The 21,438-nt window shown below is 46.5% G+C and overlaps 1 protein-coding gene across 1 annotated transcript in view; it reads left to right on the plus strand.

The window, feature by feature from the left end:
• The window catches only part of ALG14 (ALG14 UDP-N-acetylglucosaminyltransferase subunit), a 338,962-nt gene that overhangs the window by 86,529 nt on the left and 230,995 nt on the right, over positions 1–21,438 (plus strand). Inside the window, exon 3 of the mRNA XM_086957333.1 lies at positions 7,085–7,207. Coding sequence (XP_086813459.1) covers positions 7,085–7,207 — 123 coding nt within the window. The remainder of the gene's footprint in view (positions 1–7,084; positions 7,208–21,438) is intronic.

The raw sequence follows: 21,438 nt of genomic DNA on the forward strand, positions 1-21,438 counted from the left end.
TAATACATTTGCCGCAAATTCACAAAGTTTCTGTGACAAAATAATTTTGAAAAACAATCTCCGTCTCCCGTGCTTTTTTTTAATGAAGTCCCCCATGGTGGACCTGGTTCCGGCGGGAAGAGATGTTTATATTTTGGGGGAGGGGACGCGAGTGGCCACCCTCCTCTTGCCTACTGTGGCCCTAAGGACCAGATCCTCGGGTCCAGTGCAGTTTTCTGTGGGATCGGACATGCGCTTTTCCTCCCCGGGCCGTTACCATCTTCCGGGGCCTGACTGGATATGTAAAAAGGTAAGGGATCATGTGGCCCCCCTCCCATAGCCATTAATGGCCATGGGGACCCCATCTTCAAGGCCAGCTCTCGGGCGATGTCCCGGTGAGCCCACCCCTGGGACTTAGCGGTTTCAGGGAAACCTGTGTTTGCTGTCACTTGGTGGGAACAATTTCAAATCTCCCGCCAAGCTAGAGCAAACATCAAATCCGTTCGAGTAAGAGGGAGCTTGAAAAATGCTCCTGTCTGCTGGGAGCTGAGTTTAGATCTGTTTCTCTGCCCGCAGTGATGTAGGCAGTGAAATGGATCTTAATATCGCTCCCGCCCGCAGGGAGCAGTATTATTATCTGCTACCTGCTGGTGGGAGCAGTGCCGGCTCTTGCTGGATCAGGGAGCCGGCTGGGGTCGCAGGGACCTTGTGTCTCTCCCCACGCCCCCGATGACAGTGTGGTGGGTGCCCTGGGTGGGGGTCCCCGGAGCCGAATCGGCACAGGGAGGGAGGGCTGCATGCCCCCCTAAATTTTTATTAGCAGCCATTGGAGACGGGGTCCCCAGGGCCTATAAAGGCTCTGGGTCAGGGCTGCGTGGCCCCCCTTCCTGGGGGATGGGGTCCCTAGATCCTACAAGGCTCGGGAAAGGAGGCTGCGTGGCCTCCCATCGCTTACATTTTAATAGTGGCCCAGGAGGAAGGGGTCCCCATGAAAAATGAAGGACATGGGGATGTTGTTCCCAGGGCCTACGGAGGCTCAGGAGGCTCGAGAGTCCCCTGCCCTTTAAAATATATATGGCCCTGGGAGATGGGATCCGTAATAGGCCACAATAGATCCGGTGAGGGGGGACCTACACAGTTCCCCTCCTCTTTAATAAAAAATAAGCCCCTTGGTTCTCCAGGGCCAGGTCCTGTGGCTAACCTTTGGCTGTGCGTGGTATGGGGTTGGCTGCCTTTGGGGGTTGGCTACAGACCCTGGACACCCCCCACTGTGCACGGCCAAAGGCACAGTCAGCAGATCTCCACAAAACTCTCTCAAAAGTTTGACTAGTTTGCATGGAACATTTTATGGTAATCTGTCTGGTGTTGTCTAAGGAAAAAAGAAGGGTCCCTAAATGCTAAATCCACATGGTGCAGAAAGACCTGCTGAACGATATTACACCAAATTTGGCAGGAAGCTAGAGCTTGTGTTTTTTGTGATTTGATGTAAATCCGCTTAGTAGTTTTGTGAGACATTAAGGTTAAAACCATATAAATATCTGGATGGTTGCAAGAGTCCCTTCAACCCAATTAAAAAATAGTGTTCTGATTGGCCCAGGGTGATTTTATTCCATTTGACCAATTCGCTCCAGTGGGACTCAGACTCCCCTTGGAGCGAGCCCTCTGATTGGCTGCCAGCAACTTGATAAAAATGTTGCTGGCAGCTGTTACAGGACTCTGTGAAACATGTAACATGTAAAAAAAATATATATATATGGGCGCAGATCTGGATCCCCTGGCCCTATTTGGGGGACCCAGAGGGACACCCCTTGGGGTCCAAAATAAAAAAACAGCAAAAATTGCTGCTATACTGCCAGAGCTGCTTTGTTTTGTAAATGGGAGGCAGGTGCCTGGGCCTCCTCCCCAAGCCATCTCAGGCACCGGGGAGCCCACCCCCGGGGTTGAAATGATTGAATATGTTGAGGAAGCTGCGTGGCCCCCTCCCCAAGCCATCACAGGCCCTGGGGATCCTATTCTTGCTGAAGTAATTGAGTACGGGAGGTCAGACCGCGTGCCCCCCATCCTGAGCCCCAGTGTGAACGTGGATTAATATACACAAATCACAAAATAATTCTCAAAAAACACTGAATGGATCCACACTGTTTAATTCACAATGGGATAAGGTAGACTGAATTTACAAAACAAATTTTCTTTGTGTCAACTTCACGCCACCATTATAACATTGATTGTATTTTGTGAAGTATGCCGTTTTGATTCAAACGCCGAACTTTTGGTCATTTTGTTTTGCATCTAATTTGTTCAATATAGTTTTGCTAATTGACTGATTTTACTGTCACCAATTCCTTCCATTTCCACATCCTCACTTGACCACCACTTCCCTCCCCTCTCCTTCCCTGGGGCACTGTACAACCGCCAACAGCGTTTGATAATTTGTTTTGTATATTCAGTATACCTTATCCCATTGTGAATTAAACAGTGTGGATCCATTCAGTGTTTTTTGATAATTAATTTGTGATTTGTGTATATTATTCCATGTTCACACTGGTACTCCTTCCTCCTAGTACCTTTAGAACCCAGGTCCCAGTGACTATGTTTGGGTAAACCCCCTCATTTATACACCCCATCCTGAGCCGTCACAGGCCCCAGGAAGCCCACCCCTGGATAGAACTTATTGTATATGGGGAGAGGATGGCCCACCTCTCCGAACTATCACAGGTCCTGGAGAGCCCAACCCCGGGGCTGAAATGATTGATTATGGAGAGGGGAGGCCCGTGGTCTCTTTCTCTGAGTCTTCACAGTTCCCGGAGAGTCCATCGCTTGGGGAAGTCTTACTTGCTATGTCCCGGGGAGCCCACCCCAGGGACATAACGGTTTCCCTGCCCGCACTGGCGCTGAAAGGGAATCCTGTTTTTGCTCCTGCTTTGTTGGAGCATTTCTTAATCTTCCACCAAGCGGGAGTAAACACAAAGTCTGCTACCCAGCGGGCAGTAACTTTAAAAATGCTTACGCCAGCTGAGAGCAGACTTTTGATAGTTTCCGAGCCCACACTGTTGCAGGCAGGAAAATTGATCCAAATATTGCTCCCTCCCGCAGGGAGCAGCATAAGGAGCTGCTCCTTGTGGGTGGGAGCAAAGCCAGATCCTGATGCATGCGGGGGGCCTGCTGGGGCTACGGAGCCCATGGAGCTCTCCCTGCGGCCCCCAACAAATGTATGGTGGGTGCCCTGGGTGGACACCAGGGCTCCCACCTTTAATAATGCAGGTCCCAGGGGATGGGGTCTCTGGAGCCCAAAAAGGCTTGGGGAGGGTGCCCCCCTTAAAAAAAAGCCCTGAAAGATGGGTCTATAGGATCTAACAAGGTTCGGGCAAGGGGAGGCTACACGGCTCCCTACTCTTTGATTTAAACATTTTCCCGGGGATAGTTCTCAGGGCCTAAAATGGCATGGGAAGAGGGCCGTGCTGTTCCTTTCTCCTCCAATTGGAAAAAAGGCCCTGGAGGATTGGGTCCCCAGTGCCTAATAAGGCTGCGGGGGCACACAGCCCAAACCCCCCCCCCCCTTTAATAAAAAAAAGGTTCTAGGGGTTGGAGTCCCCAGGGCATCAAGAGACTCAAAGAGGGAGGGGGCATGGCCCTTCCCCTTTTTGTAAGTTTTGGCCATAGGGTGGGCTCCCTGAGGCCTATAACGGCTTGGAGAGGGGGACCCGTGGCCCACCTGTCCCCACCCCTTAAAAAAAGAAAATGAGGCTTTAGGGTTCTCAGGGCCTAATGCGACTCGGGAAAGAGGGCCACTTGGCCCCCCTCCCCTTGAAAATACATAGGTCCCTGGAAATGGGGCCCACAGGGCCTAATGAGGCTTTGGGAAGGGGGCCATGTGGTCATCTCCCCTTAAAAAAAAAATAAACACCCCTTTGGATCCCTAGGGCCTTATAAGATTCTGGAGTGGGGCCAGTTGGTCCCTTACGATAACTATAACCTGTACCACCACCATGCACAGTCTTGCCATCAGTGAATTCATAGATCTTGTCATGAATGATGTAATAGGTGGGGTGCTTAGTAGTGCATGGTGAGGGCTAAGTTACTTAAGGGCACAATTTTTAGTTGCTTGAGATAACTATAACTGGTGAATTTTCGTTTTTTTTGTTATAGTTCGATGAAATGTTTAATGAAAACATAACCTTTTAAACAACAACATCACTTTGACCTTTGTTTTTCTGAGTTATTTCTCAAGAACTTATTTTAACATAAAGGAATATTTTATCACCATATGGCCCGGGTCCTTCATTCTTAAATTAAGGGAAGGAGGTTTATTGGGACCCCCCTCCCCTAGCCTTAACTGCTGCAGAGACCCTGTTCTCTGGAGTCTCTAGTACATTGGGGACCTTGGGTGGGGCCTCAGTGCCCCCACAGTCCCAGCCTGGACCATACTAGGTGTAGACAGGAGCTGCAACTTCTGTTTGCTCCAGCCCTGGCGGAAGAAAACATTTTCTACGGCTCACGCTGGGTGGGAGTTAATTGGAGTTCTCTGCCTGGGAGAGTGCGGGCAGGGTATGCCCAAACTCTCCCTGGGCAGGGGACCATAATGTCCCTGGGGTAGGCTCTCTGGAACACTGTAAAGTATCGCGCCCGAGGTATGGGGACCACGGGCCGGATGCCACCATAATAAGGTGCTCGTATGGATTCCCCCTCCCTTTTTTAGGTTGAAGCCTACTCGACCGCGCAGCAGTCTGGTTGTGAAAAGACTTGGAGACATTCTGAAAGCTTCACTGGGAATGCAACCCGCCCATTTCTTGTATTGGCTTTGTGGTTTGATTCTCTCATTTGCTTGCTGGATTTATTTGTTTTCGGCTGTTCAGCATGTCTTTCTCCCTCTCCTGGAGCACAGCCTGTTTACCATTGCTCCTTGTATTCTTTCACGAGCGTCATGTTCGGTACACTGGCTTTACATTTTGTTTTTATCTTGTCACGTTTGCTGTGCATTCAAAGACAAAGGTCAAATGTCAGGCTCTGTCTTATGAGGAATTTTGTTTACTTTTCTTTCACTGGCTTCGAAGAGAGGATTTATGTGATAATCTTGCTAGATATTGGGAGTGAGAGAAGAAAGGTTTTTTCTAGTGCACAACAAAATTTAAATGCCTGTAAATGAACTGTGCTAATATTTCAGAATTAGGAAAGCACAAATAAAGCACTTTTTGTAATTCTGAAGTGTGGTGGCAACAGATATTTTTATACGGTCAAAACAAATCCATACTTTAACCCCTTGCGTGCGCGCTACCTCAGTAGTGCTGCGCATGTCTGTCGGCCGGCGCGGCCCCTCCCACCTAATAGAACTCCCGCACCGCGGCATAATTTGCGCAGCGGTAAATAAGTTAGGTGAAGCAACTTCCGCATGTTTACTATGTACTTTTATCAGTAAAACTGTATGTGCAAATGTAATGGTCATTTCAATTTAAAATGTGTTGTCAGTAATGACAGTGCTGTACCACACCATGCATAATCCACTTTACGCCACTCCGCTCTACGACACGTTCTTCACTTTACGTCACTTCATTCTGTGACACTTTTCTCTATAAAATTCCGATCCACACCACTCCACTCTATCCCACTTCGACACTCAGTGACACCCCACTCTACGACACTCCACTCTAACACACTCAACGCCACAAAACACCAGAACACAACATTCCACTCTATACCACTCTGCACCAGTCTACTCTACTCCATACTATGCCACTTTATGCCACTTCACTCTAGGCCTCTCAACGACACTCCAAAACACTGTACGCCACTTGACTGTACTACACTACTCTCTACGCCACTCTACTATATGCTATTCCATTCTAAAACACCCCACTCTACGACACCCCACTCCACAACACTGCTCCATTGTTACTTCATGCCTCTCAACTTCACTCCTCACCACTTTACTCTCGACACTCCATGCCACTCTACAACCCACCACTCTATACCCCTCCATCGTACGACACTCCACTGCCCTCAGAGCCATTCCACTCTGACACGCCACTCTGATACGCCACCCTAAGATACTCCACAACACTCTACTCCTCTCTACGCCACTTTACTCCTCTCTATGCCGCTCTACTCCACTACTCTACTGCATACCACTCCACTGTATGGTACGCTGACATTCCACTCTACTCCACGCCCCATTACTCCACAGCACTCCACTCTATGACACTCCAATACACTCTGACATTCTACTCCAATACTCCACTCTGTGCCACCCCACAGTACTTCACTCTATGCCACCCCACTCTACAGCACTATATGCCACTCTACTAAACTCTACTCTACTCTGTGACACTCTATACAATTCCCTCTATGCCACCTAATGCAACTTACTCCACTCTAGACACCCCACTCCACTCTACAACACTCTACTCCACTACTCCACTCTTCACCATGGCACTGTACGCCACTCTGACACTTCACTCTAAGGACACTCTACCACTCCACTCTATGACACTCTATTCTTCTCTATTACCCTTTATGCTATGACACTCCACAACACTCTACTCCACATCATTCCACTGTGCGCCAGTCTATTCCACTCCAGACTGACCCTCTATGCCCCTCCACTCTATGCCCCTCTACTCTGACATTTTACTCCAGTATACATCACTCTACACCACTCCACGACACTTTATTCCACTATTTGACACTTTACTCTATTTCACTCTATGCCACTTCACACTCTGCCATTTGACTGTACGCCACTTAACTCTGACACTGTTACTCCCCTCTATGCTACTTCATTCTACTCCACTCTATACAATACTACTCCCCTCTATGCTACTCCACTCTACTTCCATACTGTACGCCACTCTGACACTTCACTCTGACACTCTAGGCCACTCAACGTCACTCCACTACACCTCTCTACATGCCTCCACTCTATGCCCCTCCACTCTAGGCCCCTCGGCTCTTTGCCCCTCGGCTCTACGCCTCACCAAACTACACCACAACACTCTACTCCTCTGCTTACCACTCCACTCTACGCCCCTCCACTGTACTCCACTTTTTTTTGTTCCTGGGGCCCAATGAGCCAATGTGTTCTAACAATATTTTTTCTTGCGTTGTCTTGCAGTATTCTATTCATCGCATTCCGAGGAGTCGCGAGGTTCTTCAGTCATGGAGCTCCTCTGTGGTGACCACCCTGCATGCCATGTTCTACTCCCTTCTTCTAACTTTTAAGCTGAGGCCGGATGTGGTATGTACTTCTTTTATGTCGTCCGATTTTAAAGAGTTTACAGTGTGATTCTTACTCCAAATGAGAACAGCGCTAAGCCTGCTGGAGAATTCGGTGCAGAGTGGACATTTTCATTACATCTACAGGTTTTCTATATTATGGTATTTCTCGATCTAAATTAATTTGCCTTTTTATTGTTAGTTTTTGATTTAGATTCTAGTTAAGGCTACAATTTCATGGGACATTCTGGAGCTCCACACAAATGTAAAATAATTTAAAAAATTACATTAAAGATCTGAAAGAAACATGTGGTGATGGATTCCTTACCTTCGAATTACCCCCAGGCGTCAGACTGGATCCGGAAAGTTTTTCGTCAGCAGTATCCCTGTGCGTCCGTAGGCGGCGTCGCGCGGCTCCGCGTGCGTATTTGGTGCCGGGATGATGTCGCTGGAGCTACCGAGATGTGCCCACGCGCGCTGACGTCAGTTCTTTCTTTTTCCGCGCCAGCAAGCGCAGATCCGGGAAGAGCAAGTACCCCCAGTCAATTTTTGACTGAGCTTTTTCGAGGCCTTTTACCTCATTTTTTAGAGTTGACCGACTCCTGGTGTCATAGGGATGCCTGGTTTCAAGAACTGCGGGGACTGTCACCGCATGATGTCAGTGACGGACCCACACAGCGTGCGTCTCTACTGCCTGGGGCGCGACCACGACTCCAAGTCGTGCCCCGACTGCCAGGCCATGGCGCCGAAGACTTTGCGGGAGCAGTCTCGAAAGTTGCTGGAAGTCGGGCAGTCTGCTCTGCACCGCTCAAGGTCCCGGTCCCATGGGAGGTCGAGGGTCGAATCTAAGTCTTCGCACTTGGGGTCAGGCAAGTCAAAGCCTTCCAAAAAGAAGTCGAAGAAGCACCGTAGCTCTTTGACTTCCCCTCGCCTGTTGCGTGACGCGTCTGAGGGTCGAGTGGTGTTTCTTGCTGCCATGGCCCGACTCTTCTGGCCGTCTGGCCCCGCCGGCGCACCTGGTCATCCTGTTCACCCGTCGCCGGTGGCTTCGGCCCGGTGCGGCTGTCTGCTTTGGCCCCGGCGCCGCCTTCAGCTTCGGCCCCAGCGCAGCAGGACCCCCCTGGATCCGGGTTCGGATCCTGGCCGACGCTGGTTGTCCTGATAACACCTCCACCGGTGTCGACCCCGCCTCGGGCACCACCTCCGACGTCTTCCGGTACTACAACCGACGTCGTCCCCGGTTTCAGCCCTGAACCGGGCACGGCGCCGATGGGGCCTTTCTACCCCTACGTCCGTCCTCCTTATTTTCAGCATGTTACAGACTTCGGAAGGGAGGGGAGGAGTGGGAGGGGCCTGAGGACCGTCTCGCACAACAGTGTGGTGATGATCCTGATTGGGCAGAGGATTTGGGGAAATGCCAGTGGTCTCAACACCTCGCCTGACAGTGGCATGCTGTCTCCTCCTTCCGTGGCTATGGAGGAAGGGGCAAGTTATGCAGTAGGGTTGTGTAGGGCGGCGTTAGCTCCCCATCTCGAACTCCCTACATTGGCCATCAGGACTAACCTCCTGACTGAAGTGCTTCAACCGGCGGCAACCTCTTCGGAGGCCTTGCTGCCTTTTAATGATGCACTGTCTGACGTTCTTTTGGGCACTTGGTCCAGACCCAACATGGGGGCTCCTGTGGACAGGAACTTGGCCCAACGCCATATCCCAGCTCCGGGCCAACCCCCTCTTTCTCTCCCAACACCCCACCCCTGAGAGCTTGGTTGTCCAAGCCTCTGCATCGCAGAGTGCATTCCCTTCCGCACCTCCGGATGGGGAATCCAAGAAGCTGGAGCAGCTTGGCAAGAAGCAGTTTTCATCTGTCAGCTTAGGGCTGCGGTCGATGAACACCGCATGCCTCTTGCGCCGTTACTCCCACTTTGTGTGGGACACGGTAGCGCAGGTGCTGCCCAACTGTCCGTAGGAGGCACAAACAGTACTCGCCCAAGCTATTGCAGCTAGGAGGGACGCAGCTAAGTTCACCATTCGTTGTGGGCTTGATTCCGCCGACTCACTGGGCAGGGTGATTTCCACGACAGTGGCGCTTCGGCACCACGCCTGGCTGAGGGCAACTGACTTCTCAGGGGATGTCCAGAACACTTTGATGGACATGCCCTTTGATGCCATCTGCCTCTTTATCAAAAAGGCAGATATTGCGTTGGAGCGCTTTAAAGACTCCCGGGCTACGGCCAAGTCCTTGGGCCTGTCGGCCACTCGCCCTCCTCTGCTTTCTGCTTTTCGCTCCTTTCCTGGCCAAGGGAGGGGTGCCCGAACACATTAGTTCCAGAGCCACACGCCTACGCAGCAACAACCTCAGCATGGCTGCGGACATGGAACCGCCGAGGCGGTTCTGGGGGACAGCGGGCAGGTCAGTCCACCTCCACCTCCGCAGCATCCACTTCAAAGCCTTCCTAGTCTGACCTTTCAGGCCCATCAAACGCCAGTGGGCTGCAGAATACGCCATCACCCCCCCTTCACTGGCACAACATCACTTCAGACAGGTGGGTGCTGCAGATAGTCCGAAGGGGCTGTTCCCTCCCCTTCGAGACTACCCCTCCAGCCCTGCCACCTCGGTACCACAGCATGTTAGGGGACCACCTTGCGCTTCTTCAGCAGGAAGTCACAGCCCTCTTGGCCAAGGGGGCCATTGAGCGCGTTCCTGGGACAGAAGTAGGTCTTGAGTAATTAAAATGGTACTTCAGCTACAGATATCAAACCACCTGTCACAACATCCACCAGTAACCATTCACTAAAGGGCTACAGTAACATGCAATGGAATGACGTCATAAACGGTCTGAATCACATTAAAAAAACTCTCAAAGGTGAGATACCGACAACCACTCCTCTCACACAAACAGGCACCATCTACTTTCACAGAACACAGAGACCACCCAAACAGAAAGGGGAAACATTTCGATACCTTTGTGATGTGCAGTGGGAACCCAGAGGCCGAACAAAACCCAAGACTGAGTACCCAGCTTCCTGTGATCCAAAACATGTTACAAGGCATCCCTAGTTTTTACTCCCGCTATTCTTCAGTAGCACCCTCATTAACTGCAGCTGTTAGCAAATTTTTACATGCTATTTGGCATAGGCGCAGTAAAATCTTATAGGAAATGGTACGTTGAAACATGCTCTGTACTAATTATACACACAACCTCTGGACTATATACTAATGCACAATTATAACGTTTTAAAACTCCCTGAGGTTTTAATCTCCTGATAATTAATCCTGTTCACTCAGTTTAAGCTGTTTCTGTGTTAACTGATTACTTAAAGGAATTAAATGTGCATTTATTGAGATTTTAGTGTTCTACAGATAGGGAAATATGTTTTAAACCGACTTGGGCATATGAAATTTTATTTATTAATTTACCTATTTCTTTAGACATTTTATTGTATTATTGTACGTACACATTGATGGTACATGGTAATCGAAATAAAGTATTCTACTAACTGCAGCTGTGTTCCTCCTGCTCTAGTTGTGGCCACCACTAGCTCCACCCATGGCCTCCAACATCCTTGGTTGTGGCAAGGAAAAGTTAAAGTGTGCATCCTAAGAAGCCATTCAGCTATTAAAGGCACATTGTCACCATTTATACTTGGCTACATTTTAGCACACCTAAGCAATGATACAAAACGGAGTTTATTACATTAGAGGTACAAGAGATTAAAGGAAACTACTTGCATTCAGCAAATAATATTCAAAATGTTATTCAGCAGCAATTACTGTTTGGTAATATTTTATTAGATTATGACTGTAACCGAGTCAGATTTTAACATGGATGCAATGGCCAATGGCAAAGTGCAAATACCCTGTAGAAGGGCAGGGTTCACCAATGGCGGCCCTAGAGGCCAACTACAAATGTAGTTGTCTTAAAAATTGCGTATGGATCTGACTGTCCAGGACTGACATTGGAGAACCCTTTACTAGGGCATCGATAGTTTTTTACGCTTCATTTCATTAGTACAGTTGCTGGAGCAATACATTAAACCTTGTAAAGGAATAACAAGATGTCTTCTCTAATTTTAGTGTTTGATGAGTACTGTAATCTACTCACTCTCTGTCCTTGATAGAGACAAATGAGAGAAGGTGGCTATCAAGTGAATTGGGTTGTGCAGAGCACAGTTCAATTTTCAAGGAATAAATATTAAACATGCATACATTTTTCTTTTTCCCTCTTTAGTAAATTTATTTTTCAAGTAGTGAGAGGTAGGATCCACATTAGTGAACAGCGAAAACATTCTCAAACAACCACCTGCAGTCTGGCAGGATACATCACACCAGTCTGGGTGCCTACGTCAGCAAAGGCTTTCCTAAGTCATTGCATGTGTTTCCTTTTGACAACAGTTGCCGGATTGGGATCAGGGGAAAAAAAGAATCCACTGGCGCTAGTACAGAAACTCTCTTCTCTTGGTTTCCCATTTTAACACTGTTTCACACTGTGTTTCACCATGCAGTATCTGATGTAGTTTGCCAGGACCTTCATTGTTGTCTCATTTGGCCCTCTTGAGAAACATTACATCCCTTTTCAGCTTTCAGCTGGTGACCCTCACATGGGTTCACCTCCTCTCTCAAGAAGTCCTCTTGACTCTTCTGATTTTTTTCCTTTTTGGTCTCCCAACAGCACATCAGCATGAGGTTAAACCACTCTCCTACAGTTTTGAAGCTTATGAAATTTGTCCACCAATTGGATAATTAAAGTTTTAGGAAAGTTTTTGGATGTTGGGCAAAGTTGTGGTAGTATCACTAGAGCTTAAATCAATGACACTGGCTTCCAGGGACTCTTGCCAATAAGAAGAGAGACTGACAAAGGAAAGATAAAGCGAGCAATTTTCAAGAAGGGCTATCCACATTTTGTCCTGGAATATATCTGGAGCAAAAAAGCTCCTCAAAGAGGGCCTTCCTCTTCACGAGTGGGACACCTGTGATATAATTGCCTTACAGGCTCCATGGGCATTGGAACAGCTCCCCAAAGTTGGTTTTACCCACTATACAGTTGTGGCAGAAAAATGTAAACAATACAGCCGTGCAAAAGGTGGTTTGGCAAGTCTATATATTATTAGCTTTAAATATCACAACAGAACAGCTCAAATCTACAGGTCCTAGTGTTCAACCTATTAAACTTATGTATCATCGTTTGGGAAAGAAGACATCAGTAATATTGATTAATTATTACACACAACCAACTGCCCAAAAAATAAATAAAAGATAACAGCGGCCTACTAATTAAAACCCTCTCAGACTTACGATGTGCTGACCCAGCTTGGAACATAGTTTTGACCGGAGATTTTAATGCAACCTTACTAGTCACCAGATGAAGAGGAAATCCTGTCAGATGACAACATTTTTTGTAGCGTAAAGCAACAGCTTCCAAACAGGATGATTCGTCCTGACCATATTGGTCAACAACTAGTAACATCACTTGAATATGAGGGTATGCAATTGATCAACTGAAGACCTGAAAAAGATAATCTGCCTAAATACACGCATCACAGTCCAAGGTCCCATTCTACACTTGACTATACGATCATTACGCTCCCTTTAATGCTGGTTCTTGCTCATTTCCACATAGAGTACACCACACTGAGCGTTCATTCATTCCATCACATTTTCTTTAACTTAAAGTTTTCAAGATTACAAACTGCCAAATCACAAGAAGGCAACTTGAATACAATAACTTAAAACGCTTTACTTTGTCAAACGAAGCAAACAAGCAGCAGTTTAAAACAATAAAAGAGCAACTTGTAGAGTCTGTCCTAGTGAATACCAACAGGATCCAAGCATGCTCTAACTTTTTGACTGAACTTCCAGCTGTAAGGACAAAACTTCAGAACAAGAGAACAGGTTCCAATCCATTTAAAGGATTAACAAGTGAGGTATTAAAATTGAAAAGGGATCTAACAAGATCATTACGGAAATTACATACAAATAACAACAAAGACATTCCATGGGAGGCATTTCAGCCAAAGAAGACGTTTTTGAAAATAAAGCTATGGGAGACCAAAAGAACGAGTGCAGACAACTTCTGGGTCAAATGAATACACAACGCAAGACATCACAACTCAAACAAGTTCTGGCACACGATAATCCAACTGAATCTTCCTAGGAACTTCTCAGAGTCAAATGTGCAAAAGCAGGACTAAGCGAACTACATAACTCAGAATCTCAAAGAGCAGCACCATCATTCTCAACAGGCACCGATGCTGCTGCACCACCAAAGTTATCAACAACAGATGGGTGTAGACAACCGTCACCTATATACAAACGGCACAAATGAGAAACTTGACCACCAAGGGGAATCTAATAGAAACCGTTCCGCTTTCTCAGCAAATGCTATAATAAGCCTAATAAACAAAAGCAAAAGAGACGGTGCTCCAGAACCAAACTCCGTTCCCCAAGCCATCTTTAAACATGACCCTGACTTTTGGAGCATTCAACTAGAAAACCTCTTCGCCGAAGTTGAGATTCTGAAATCAAACTCTTGACAGCTGGCAAGTATCAATTATAACACCTATATATAAAAGAGGAGAAAGATCTAATCCATCAAGCTACATACTTATTGTACTACTGGATCTAGAATCAAAATATCTTGACTCCTTGATCCTGGAAGATCTCGTGCAGTGGTCAGATGAACTCAACCTAATCCCCAAAAATCAGACTGCTTTAGAAAGGGGATTCACACCATTTCTAACATCTTATCTATCTTCTTAATAGCAGAGAAATGTAAGAAAAACAAACAGAGTTTAGATCTCTGTTTCATTGATCTAAAAGCTGCATTCGATAGTGTGGACTGGAAACTTCTGTGGTCCAAACTATGAGCATGAATTATCCCAGATAGAATTTTAAAGTGATTAATGATATTTTACACCAACACATGGGTTGAGAGTAAAACTTGGGGATGGCTATAGAGTTTCAAGAAAATTGTACAAGAATGTGGGCCTGAAGCAGGGATGTCACTTGGTCCCACATGTATTTAATCAATTCATAACATACTTGTCTGTAAAACTTAATACAATCAACTCCCATTCTCCACGCCAGGTCCGCGAACCTCTTTCTCACCATGCCTATGCTGACGACATCGTCTTATTCAGTTTAGCCCAGATTGGACTGACCAGATTATTAACCGAACTCGCAGAATTCTAAACAGTAAACAAGTTAGAAATCAACGTAACAAAAACAAAAACAATGCTCATCAGTAATCGGCCAGCCCATCTGTACAACATCTGATTAGAAGGCAAATCTTTGGACAACATATCTAGTTACAAATATCTGGGATTCTACATTGACAACAAATTAACTTATGAACAGAAAAATTACATGGCTCAACGGAAAAACGCATTAACTTTTGCTTATAAGTCATTGGCAACATAACAGGAGGGACCACCATTCAGACCATTGATTTTGGTAATAGCCACCAAAACACTCCCAACTCAAACATATTCTAGCGCTGCCCATCATGGAAAAGATTCAACTCTTCTTAATAACTTACCAGCATTCTTTAAAAAGTTTTTCAACTTCCTCAAACTGCTTCGCCGGCACAAATGCGGTTGGAATTTGGCTTAATGAACAAAATAGTGGGTAGACTTTATACATCAATAAAGGTTTGGTACCGCATAAAACAAACTTTGGATGATTCTAGCCTTAACGAGGTGCTTTGGTTAGAGCTTGAGAAAAAAATAATTACCATACAGTCTCTTTCTGAATAATGCTCTTAAATCTACCTGAACCCTGGATCTCTGGAATAAAAAGATGCCCTTTTCTACATTTAAGCTAGCACTAAATAAAGCCACACAACTTCATTCTTTAATAATGGACAAAAGCATTTTTAGCTTAAGATCTCACTCCTGGACTGTAATTAACAACTATAAAGTACTCAAACCGGCAGCTTACTTAGATCTAACTGCAACAGTCCATCTAAAAAACAACTAATGGCACTGCAGTTTAGAAAGTATCCCTCGCTTTCAGATACTCCAAGGTGGAAAAACATTGATTAAAAAATGTGTCGCCACAACAGTGTCTTTACAACTAATGTTTTTATAATAACTTTTTTTACCATTCGTATGCCTTACCACAAATACCTTTACCATGAAAATGTAAGTATTTTACAGGTAAGTATATATCAGTTGCCAATAGGTAGTTATAGTTAGGGTGCAGTTTCCAAAGGAAGAACATTTTTTCATTTGCCAATAAATTTGGCGTCGTTCAACGAACCCTCACAAAAGTTTCAAAACTAGTTTGCCACCCACTTCAGCTGCTTCTTGAAATTTTCAGGGTGATCTGTCAAGAGGGGACCCAAAACGGGTTTTCTAAAACTTAATTTCCATAGGAACTTTAGACACGGCTACAGCTCGAACTTCTGAATGGAATTACACCAAATTTGGCAGGAAAGTAGATGTTGGTCCAGAACGCACCCTGTTTGTGATTTGGTTTAAATCTGTTTTTGCGGAGGAATGTAAAGAAACCTCCAGTTGTATATCTAGGGAAGCGGAGGCTCTGCGATCCCTCCTAATCTCGTGCTGAGATCTGATTGACACTTCAAACCAAGAACTGTTGGCAGCCATCTTATGACTCTGCTTAAACCGAGTCACAGAAAAGAAATCAATAAAAAATTAAAAGGGGGCAGGGTAGAAACACCTTGACCCTGCAGGGCCAAGAAAGCATAAAAAAAAAAATTGGCGGGCTGGATCCGCGGATCCTGCCAACAATGTTAAACACGAAGCGTCGGCTTCCGCGCTTCATTTCTAATTAGCCTCAGGTTGGCCATCCTATGGGCATTTTGAAAAGGGGGGGGGCACTTTTCCACCTCCCTCCTGGAGCTCATTGATGCCCCATGGACCACCACCTGCCGGGGCTTGGTTAAAAATATTTGCTGGTTGTACCTGTATGGCTTCACCCGCTGCCCTGGGGACCACCACCTCCCCAGGGCTTATTAGTTTATCAATGGGGTGCATATTGCCCCCCCCTCGGGGACTACCACCTCCCCAGGGCTTTTTGTTTAAAGAATGCGAGGCGCATACGCTGACCCCTCCTCAGGGCTTTCAATTTAGTTAAAGGGGGTGTGCTGACTCCGCAGCAGTCCCAGGGATCGCCACCAACCCAGGGCAAATTCAGTGAAAGTGGCCCCCATCCTGGAGCCATACATGGCCCTGGGGACCGCCAGGGCCAGCTCCAGCTATGTCCCGGGTTGGCCAACCCTGGGACATAGCTATTTGCTATCGCTTTGCGGGAGCAAACCATAGCAAACAGTGTTAACTTTCAGCAAGCAGGAGGATTTTGACCTCACTTGCTGATAGCGGAGCATAAATGCTTTGAGGGAACGGAAGCTGTATGTTAGAAGAGCCCTCTCTATTAAAGCAATGGCAGCTCCCACAGGAGGCGGGGAACCAGCAGGGACCGCAGGGGTATTCAGGCTCTGCCTGCGGTACCCATCCGTAGAGAGTGGGTGCCCTGAATGGGACCAGGTTGCCCACAATTGAGGCCGGGACTTGGGGATGGGGTCCCCTGGACCAAATCTGCCCAGGTAGGGGGTCGCTCCGCCCCTACCTTGTTTTTTTTAAATAAAGAAAAGGCCGGGCCCCAGGGATAAGGTCCCCAATGGGCAAAATTGGCCCGGGAGGGGGGCCACGCTGCCCACCTCCCCAATTCTAAATAGGCCGGGCCCCAGGGGATGGGGTCCCCAATTATCAAAATTGGCCCAGGGATAGGGGGCCATGCGGCCCCCTCCCCTCCGGTAATAAAAAAAAAAAAGGCTGCCAAGTTGCCAGAGACCATGCATTCTTTCACCACCCTCTGCAAACGCATCTCCTGGCGTACAACTGGTTCCGGGATGAAGTCACCTTGGCTGCTGAGGGTTGTTGGGGGCCAACAAGCACTTCTGTCACCTCCAATAAGTCCCACACAGCAGAATTGCTGAGAGGTCTTCAGGGACCACGTCCCTTTTCTCCACCATTCTGCAAACACGAATACAAGTTAAAAAGAAAAAAATAGACATTCACTTAAAAATACGAAAAACGAAAGGGATGTTATAGTTAGAAAAATAATTTAAAAAATGTTTATAGGGAAGTTATAGTTAATCTCAGATTTTACTCATACAAAACCAGTGAAATTCAGCAGTTTTAGCTCATGAAATGATCAGTAACATCACTGATGACATCATCCACAGATGACAGGGGGCTGAAATAGGACATTCCTTGGAGCTCTATTAGGATTTAGCTGGTCTGCCTGAAAGATCCAACAACTGTTACTAACGATGTCACTGAGTACCAACTCAACCACTAGCCAATGGTCAATTGAGCTAGTCCGTTTCTAACATGGCAGAACTATAGGCTAACTTATATTGTTTGCACTAGTGCCTCCAACACAACAACATAAATTGGCTATGTGCCCTTGCAAACATACAGCACCAGAGCAATAATCACTTTTGAATCCATTTCACCCATCTTGTTTCCGTAACACAAGTAGTACTAATCACCGTTCTGAGATGGTCATCACCATAGGACCAATTCAACCACTATTCTATGGCCATCCTAAGTCCACAGGAACTGGTCCGCTTATACCAGTGCAGAACAATAGACTAAACTGATGAGACATCCAATAGTACCTCCAACATTACATCCTAAACGTACGATGTGGTTGCAAAAACATACAGCACCAGAGAGATAATACCCATTGGATGCATTACGCCCACCTCTTTGTGAACACTAAACACCGTTTTAAGATGGCCGCCGCTGTAGTTCTCACACTAGACTAGCCGAAATCCAGCCCAAACCACACCCACAGACAGGTTAACCGCCGAGGTAACAAAAACATAGGAGTCATTGACCTCGCCACCTCCAAGACCCAGTGTAGAGGGCAGGTCAAGGACTCAGCATAATGTGCAGAAACCATAAGTAACATTGTACCACCAGGTAGCTTGACTGTAAATGTAAGTTTAAATGGCCCCACAGTTGAGATGAACGTAACTTTAAATCACACCAACAGACTCTGAAACCTTTGCCTAATTAACCGGTCTGTGCAGTAGTGAAGGGGAGGCACTGCCCGGGAGCTCGTGACCAAATTAATGGGGTATGACATTGGTAGCTAGCGGTTCACATTAAGGACGGGGTACAACTGCGCGCACCACGCGCCGCAGATGCACCCGATTAATTTTAATTTAACTGTAGCAGGCAACCGGCCGGACACAACACACAGATCGCACTGAACTGAGCACACACGTACCCCTCTCATCAGGGACCGTGTTTTTGGAAACTTAGGGAGGCGTACACGTCCCGCACCCGAAACCTTAACTGCACCCGATAGTTGCTAGATTTAAATAGGTGTTTTGGCGGCCCCATCCCGCAGTGTGCGCCCAAAGTTAAACACGTTGCGCACACGTCTATGATCCGGGTTTGGCACTAACTAAGACACACCTGTTTCAAACCCAGCGATGCACAAGATGCTGATTGATTGATGCTCCCATTGGTTTGGTTATGCACTGAACAACTACATTCAAATAGAATTACAACTGTGTGAGCAATCAAGTCTGTGAGTTGATAACAATATAAGCTAGACGCAATAACAAAAACTAAACATGATGGAGACCTCAACCTTGACCTCAAAGGTAGATGTATCCAACTTTATGTATGAATTGTTTTCTTGTTTAGTCCAATACACATAGGAGCCAAGCCTTAGGAGTATCCCACCGGGTACTGTTGATGCCTGGGGATTATACTGGATAGGGTGAGTCTACCTTACTATATTTCTGCTGCATCATGGTATTCCATAGGGGCTTAGAGTCACAATAGCTCACTGTGGAGACCCACCACCTGTTATTTTAAAACTGCTGTTTTTAACGTCCTCTAACACAATTGTGTTCACTCCACGTGTGTTTAAGACAGAAGTCAGAGTCACTGCAAGACCGTGTCTATGTTTGTAATGTACTACATCAACCTGAATGATGCCTATACATTTTTGTCTCCCAAAACAGGTAGATCCAGGTTGCACCAGGTACATTGAGTAATAGACACTATTACCGTGAGTAGTAAATATACCACTAAGTTTAGGTGTAGATAGTTAATAAATTAGGTCCTGAAGAATCGCGAGGATACTGATCCAGAAGCGAGAAACATGTTGACCCACACTTCCTAAACAAGGACACCTTTACACAAGACATTACACTCGGGCTAGTGCCTTCTTTTTTGTTTTTACTTAGGTTAGGAGAACCCTAGAATAAAAGTCTGTTTTCCTCGGTACTCCCAATCCTATTTTAACTCACCTCATTACATCTCCACAATTCTGGCCCCCAATTGAACTTGCCGAAATGCACCGAATCCTACTATAGGAAATTAAATTAGCCTTAAAGTGTAACATACATTGAACTTACCAAAGTAAAGACTCACGCTCGCATTAAGGACTCTGTATCCCAGCAAGCATCAAGGGAGACTGCACCGAGCATACGCCCTCAGTGGGCTGAAACGGAAACAAATAAAGCCGGAAATAATAATGTGAGCCTCAGTTTGATGTTATTGGCAGCCCATGAAGAAGGGTCCGGTTGGCCTTGAAACGCGTAGGCATGATGATTAATGTTGGAGCAGGAAGGCAAGTCGCATAGTAATGCCAGATGGCCAGAATGCTGTTGTGTGCCCTCTCGCTGCTTTAGGGCATTTGGTTTGGAAAAATTTAACACGGCAGCCTGGTCGTGGAGAGGAGCACCATCGCCACCTGAGAGTGAGTACTTCGCCAGTTGGAAGAGGCTGCAGTTTCAAACTTATTGACACTGGCACAGCACAGCGTTCTTTATGCTAATTAAACTTGCCGAAATGCACAGAATCCTACTACAGGAAATTAAATTAGCCTTAAAGTGAAACACACATTGAACTTACCAAAGTAAAGACTCACGCTCGCATTTAGGACTCTGTATCCCAGCAAGCATCAAGGGAGACTGCACAGAGCACACGCCCTCAGTGGGCTGAAACGGAAACAAATAAAGCCGGAAATAATAATGTGAGCCTCAGTGTGATGTTTTTGGCAGCCCATGAAGAAGGGGCCGGTTGGCCTTGAAACGCGTAGGCATGATGATGATTATTGTTGGAGCAGGAAGGCAAGACTCATCTTAATGCCAGATGGCCAGAATGCTGTTGTGTGCCCTCTCACTGCTTTAGTGGGAAAAAAATATTGTGTTTCTTGTGGATTTTGAGGAGAGTCGAGCGAAATATATATATATATATATATATATATATATATATATATATATATATATATATATATATATATATATATATATTGTGTTTATGGTAAAGGCATATGTGTGGTAGAAAATTAACAGGTAATTTTTTTTTTTTCAGAACACATTTTATTGCGTTGACAAATGGCATATAGGACACCGTCCCTCAAAACACCGAAGGACCATTGAGCAAATAGTAAGGCATTGCATACATTTCAGTTCAATCAACGTTTTTGAATTAAAACAGCCCTCCCAACCCCCACCCCAGTTCCAACCCCCCTCCCTTCACAGTGTCTACAGAGTCCAAGAGCAAAAAAGATCATGTCACTACCAGTGTGTACTCCCATTCACCCGGGCTCAACTAAGAATTGTTCGGCATCAACGTCCTGTTGCGCAGGCGGGACCAGCCATAGCCCTCTGTAGTCTGCCCATCGCTTCCATATCTTAAAATGTTTCCGGGGGCAGCCCCTGGCCTTAAACACTGGACGCTCCAACCCCATGCAAAAATCCAAACCCCTTTTCCACACTTCCAGCAAAGGGGGCCTGGGGTCCTTCCAGGCCCGGGCAATGTCCCTTTTGGCTACAGTGAGGCCCAGGACCAGTAGATGGCGCTTATATATGTTTCCTCCAACTTGTTCCATGATATGCAACAGGCCCAGTTGCGGCGAGCAAGGAAGGTCCCAGCCCAGCACCTCAGACAAGCAATTACACACTCCCATCCAAAATCTCGACAATTTTTCGCACAACCATACTGTATGGATAAATGTGCCCACCGCTCTCTCGCACCTCAAACACTGAGGGGAGGCAATCAATCCAGCTCTCCAACGCCGGTCCCTGGTGTAGTAAGCCCTGTGTAATTATTTGAATTGGATGAAACGTAAGCGCACTGCTATTGCCGCTCTTCTCAGGGCTTATAGGGCCTCGCGCCAGTCATCCTCCTCGAACTCCCCGATGTCACTCTCCCATACGGAACGCAATTTGTCTAGTGGAGAGGAGCAATGAGTGA

The sequence above is a fragment of the Lissotriton vulgaris genome, chromosome 1_1 (genome assembly GCF_964263255.1).
Source record: "Lissotriton vulgaris chromosome 1_1, aLisVul1.2, whole genome shotgun sequence".
Taxonomy (NCBI): domain Eukaryota; kingdom Metazoa; phylum Chordata; class Amphibia; order Caudata; family Salamandridae; genus Lissotriton; species Lissotriton vulgaris.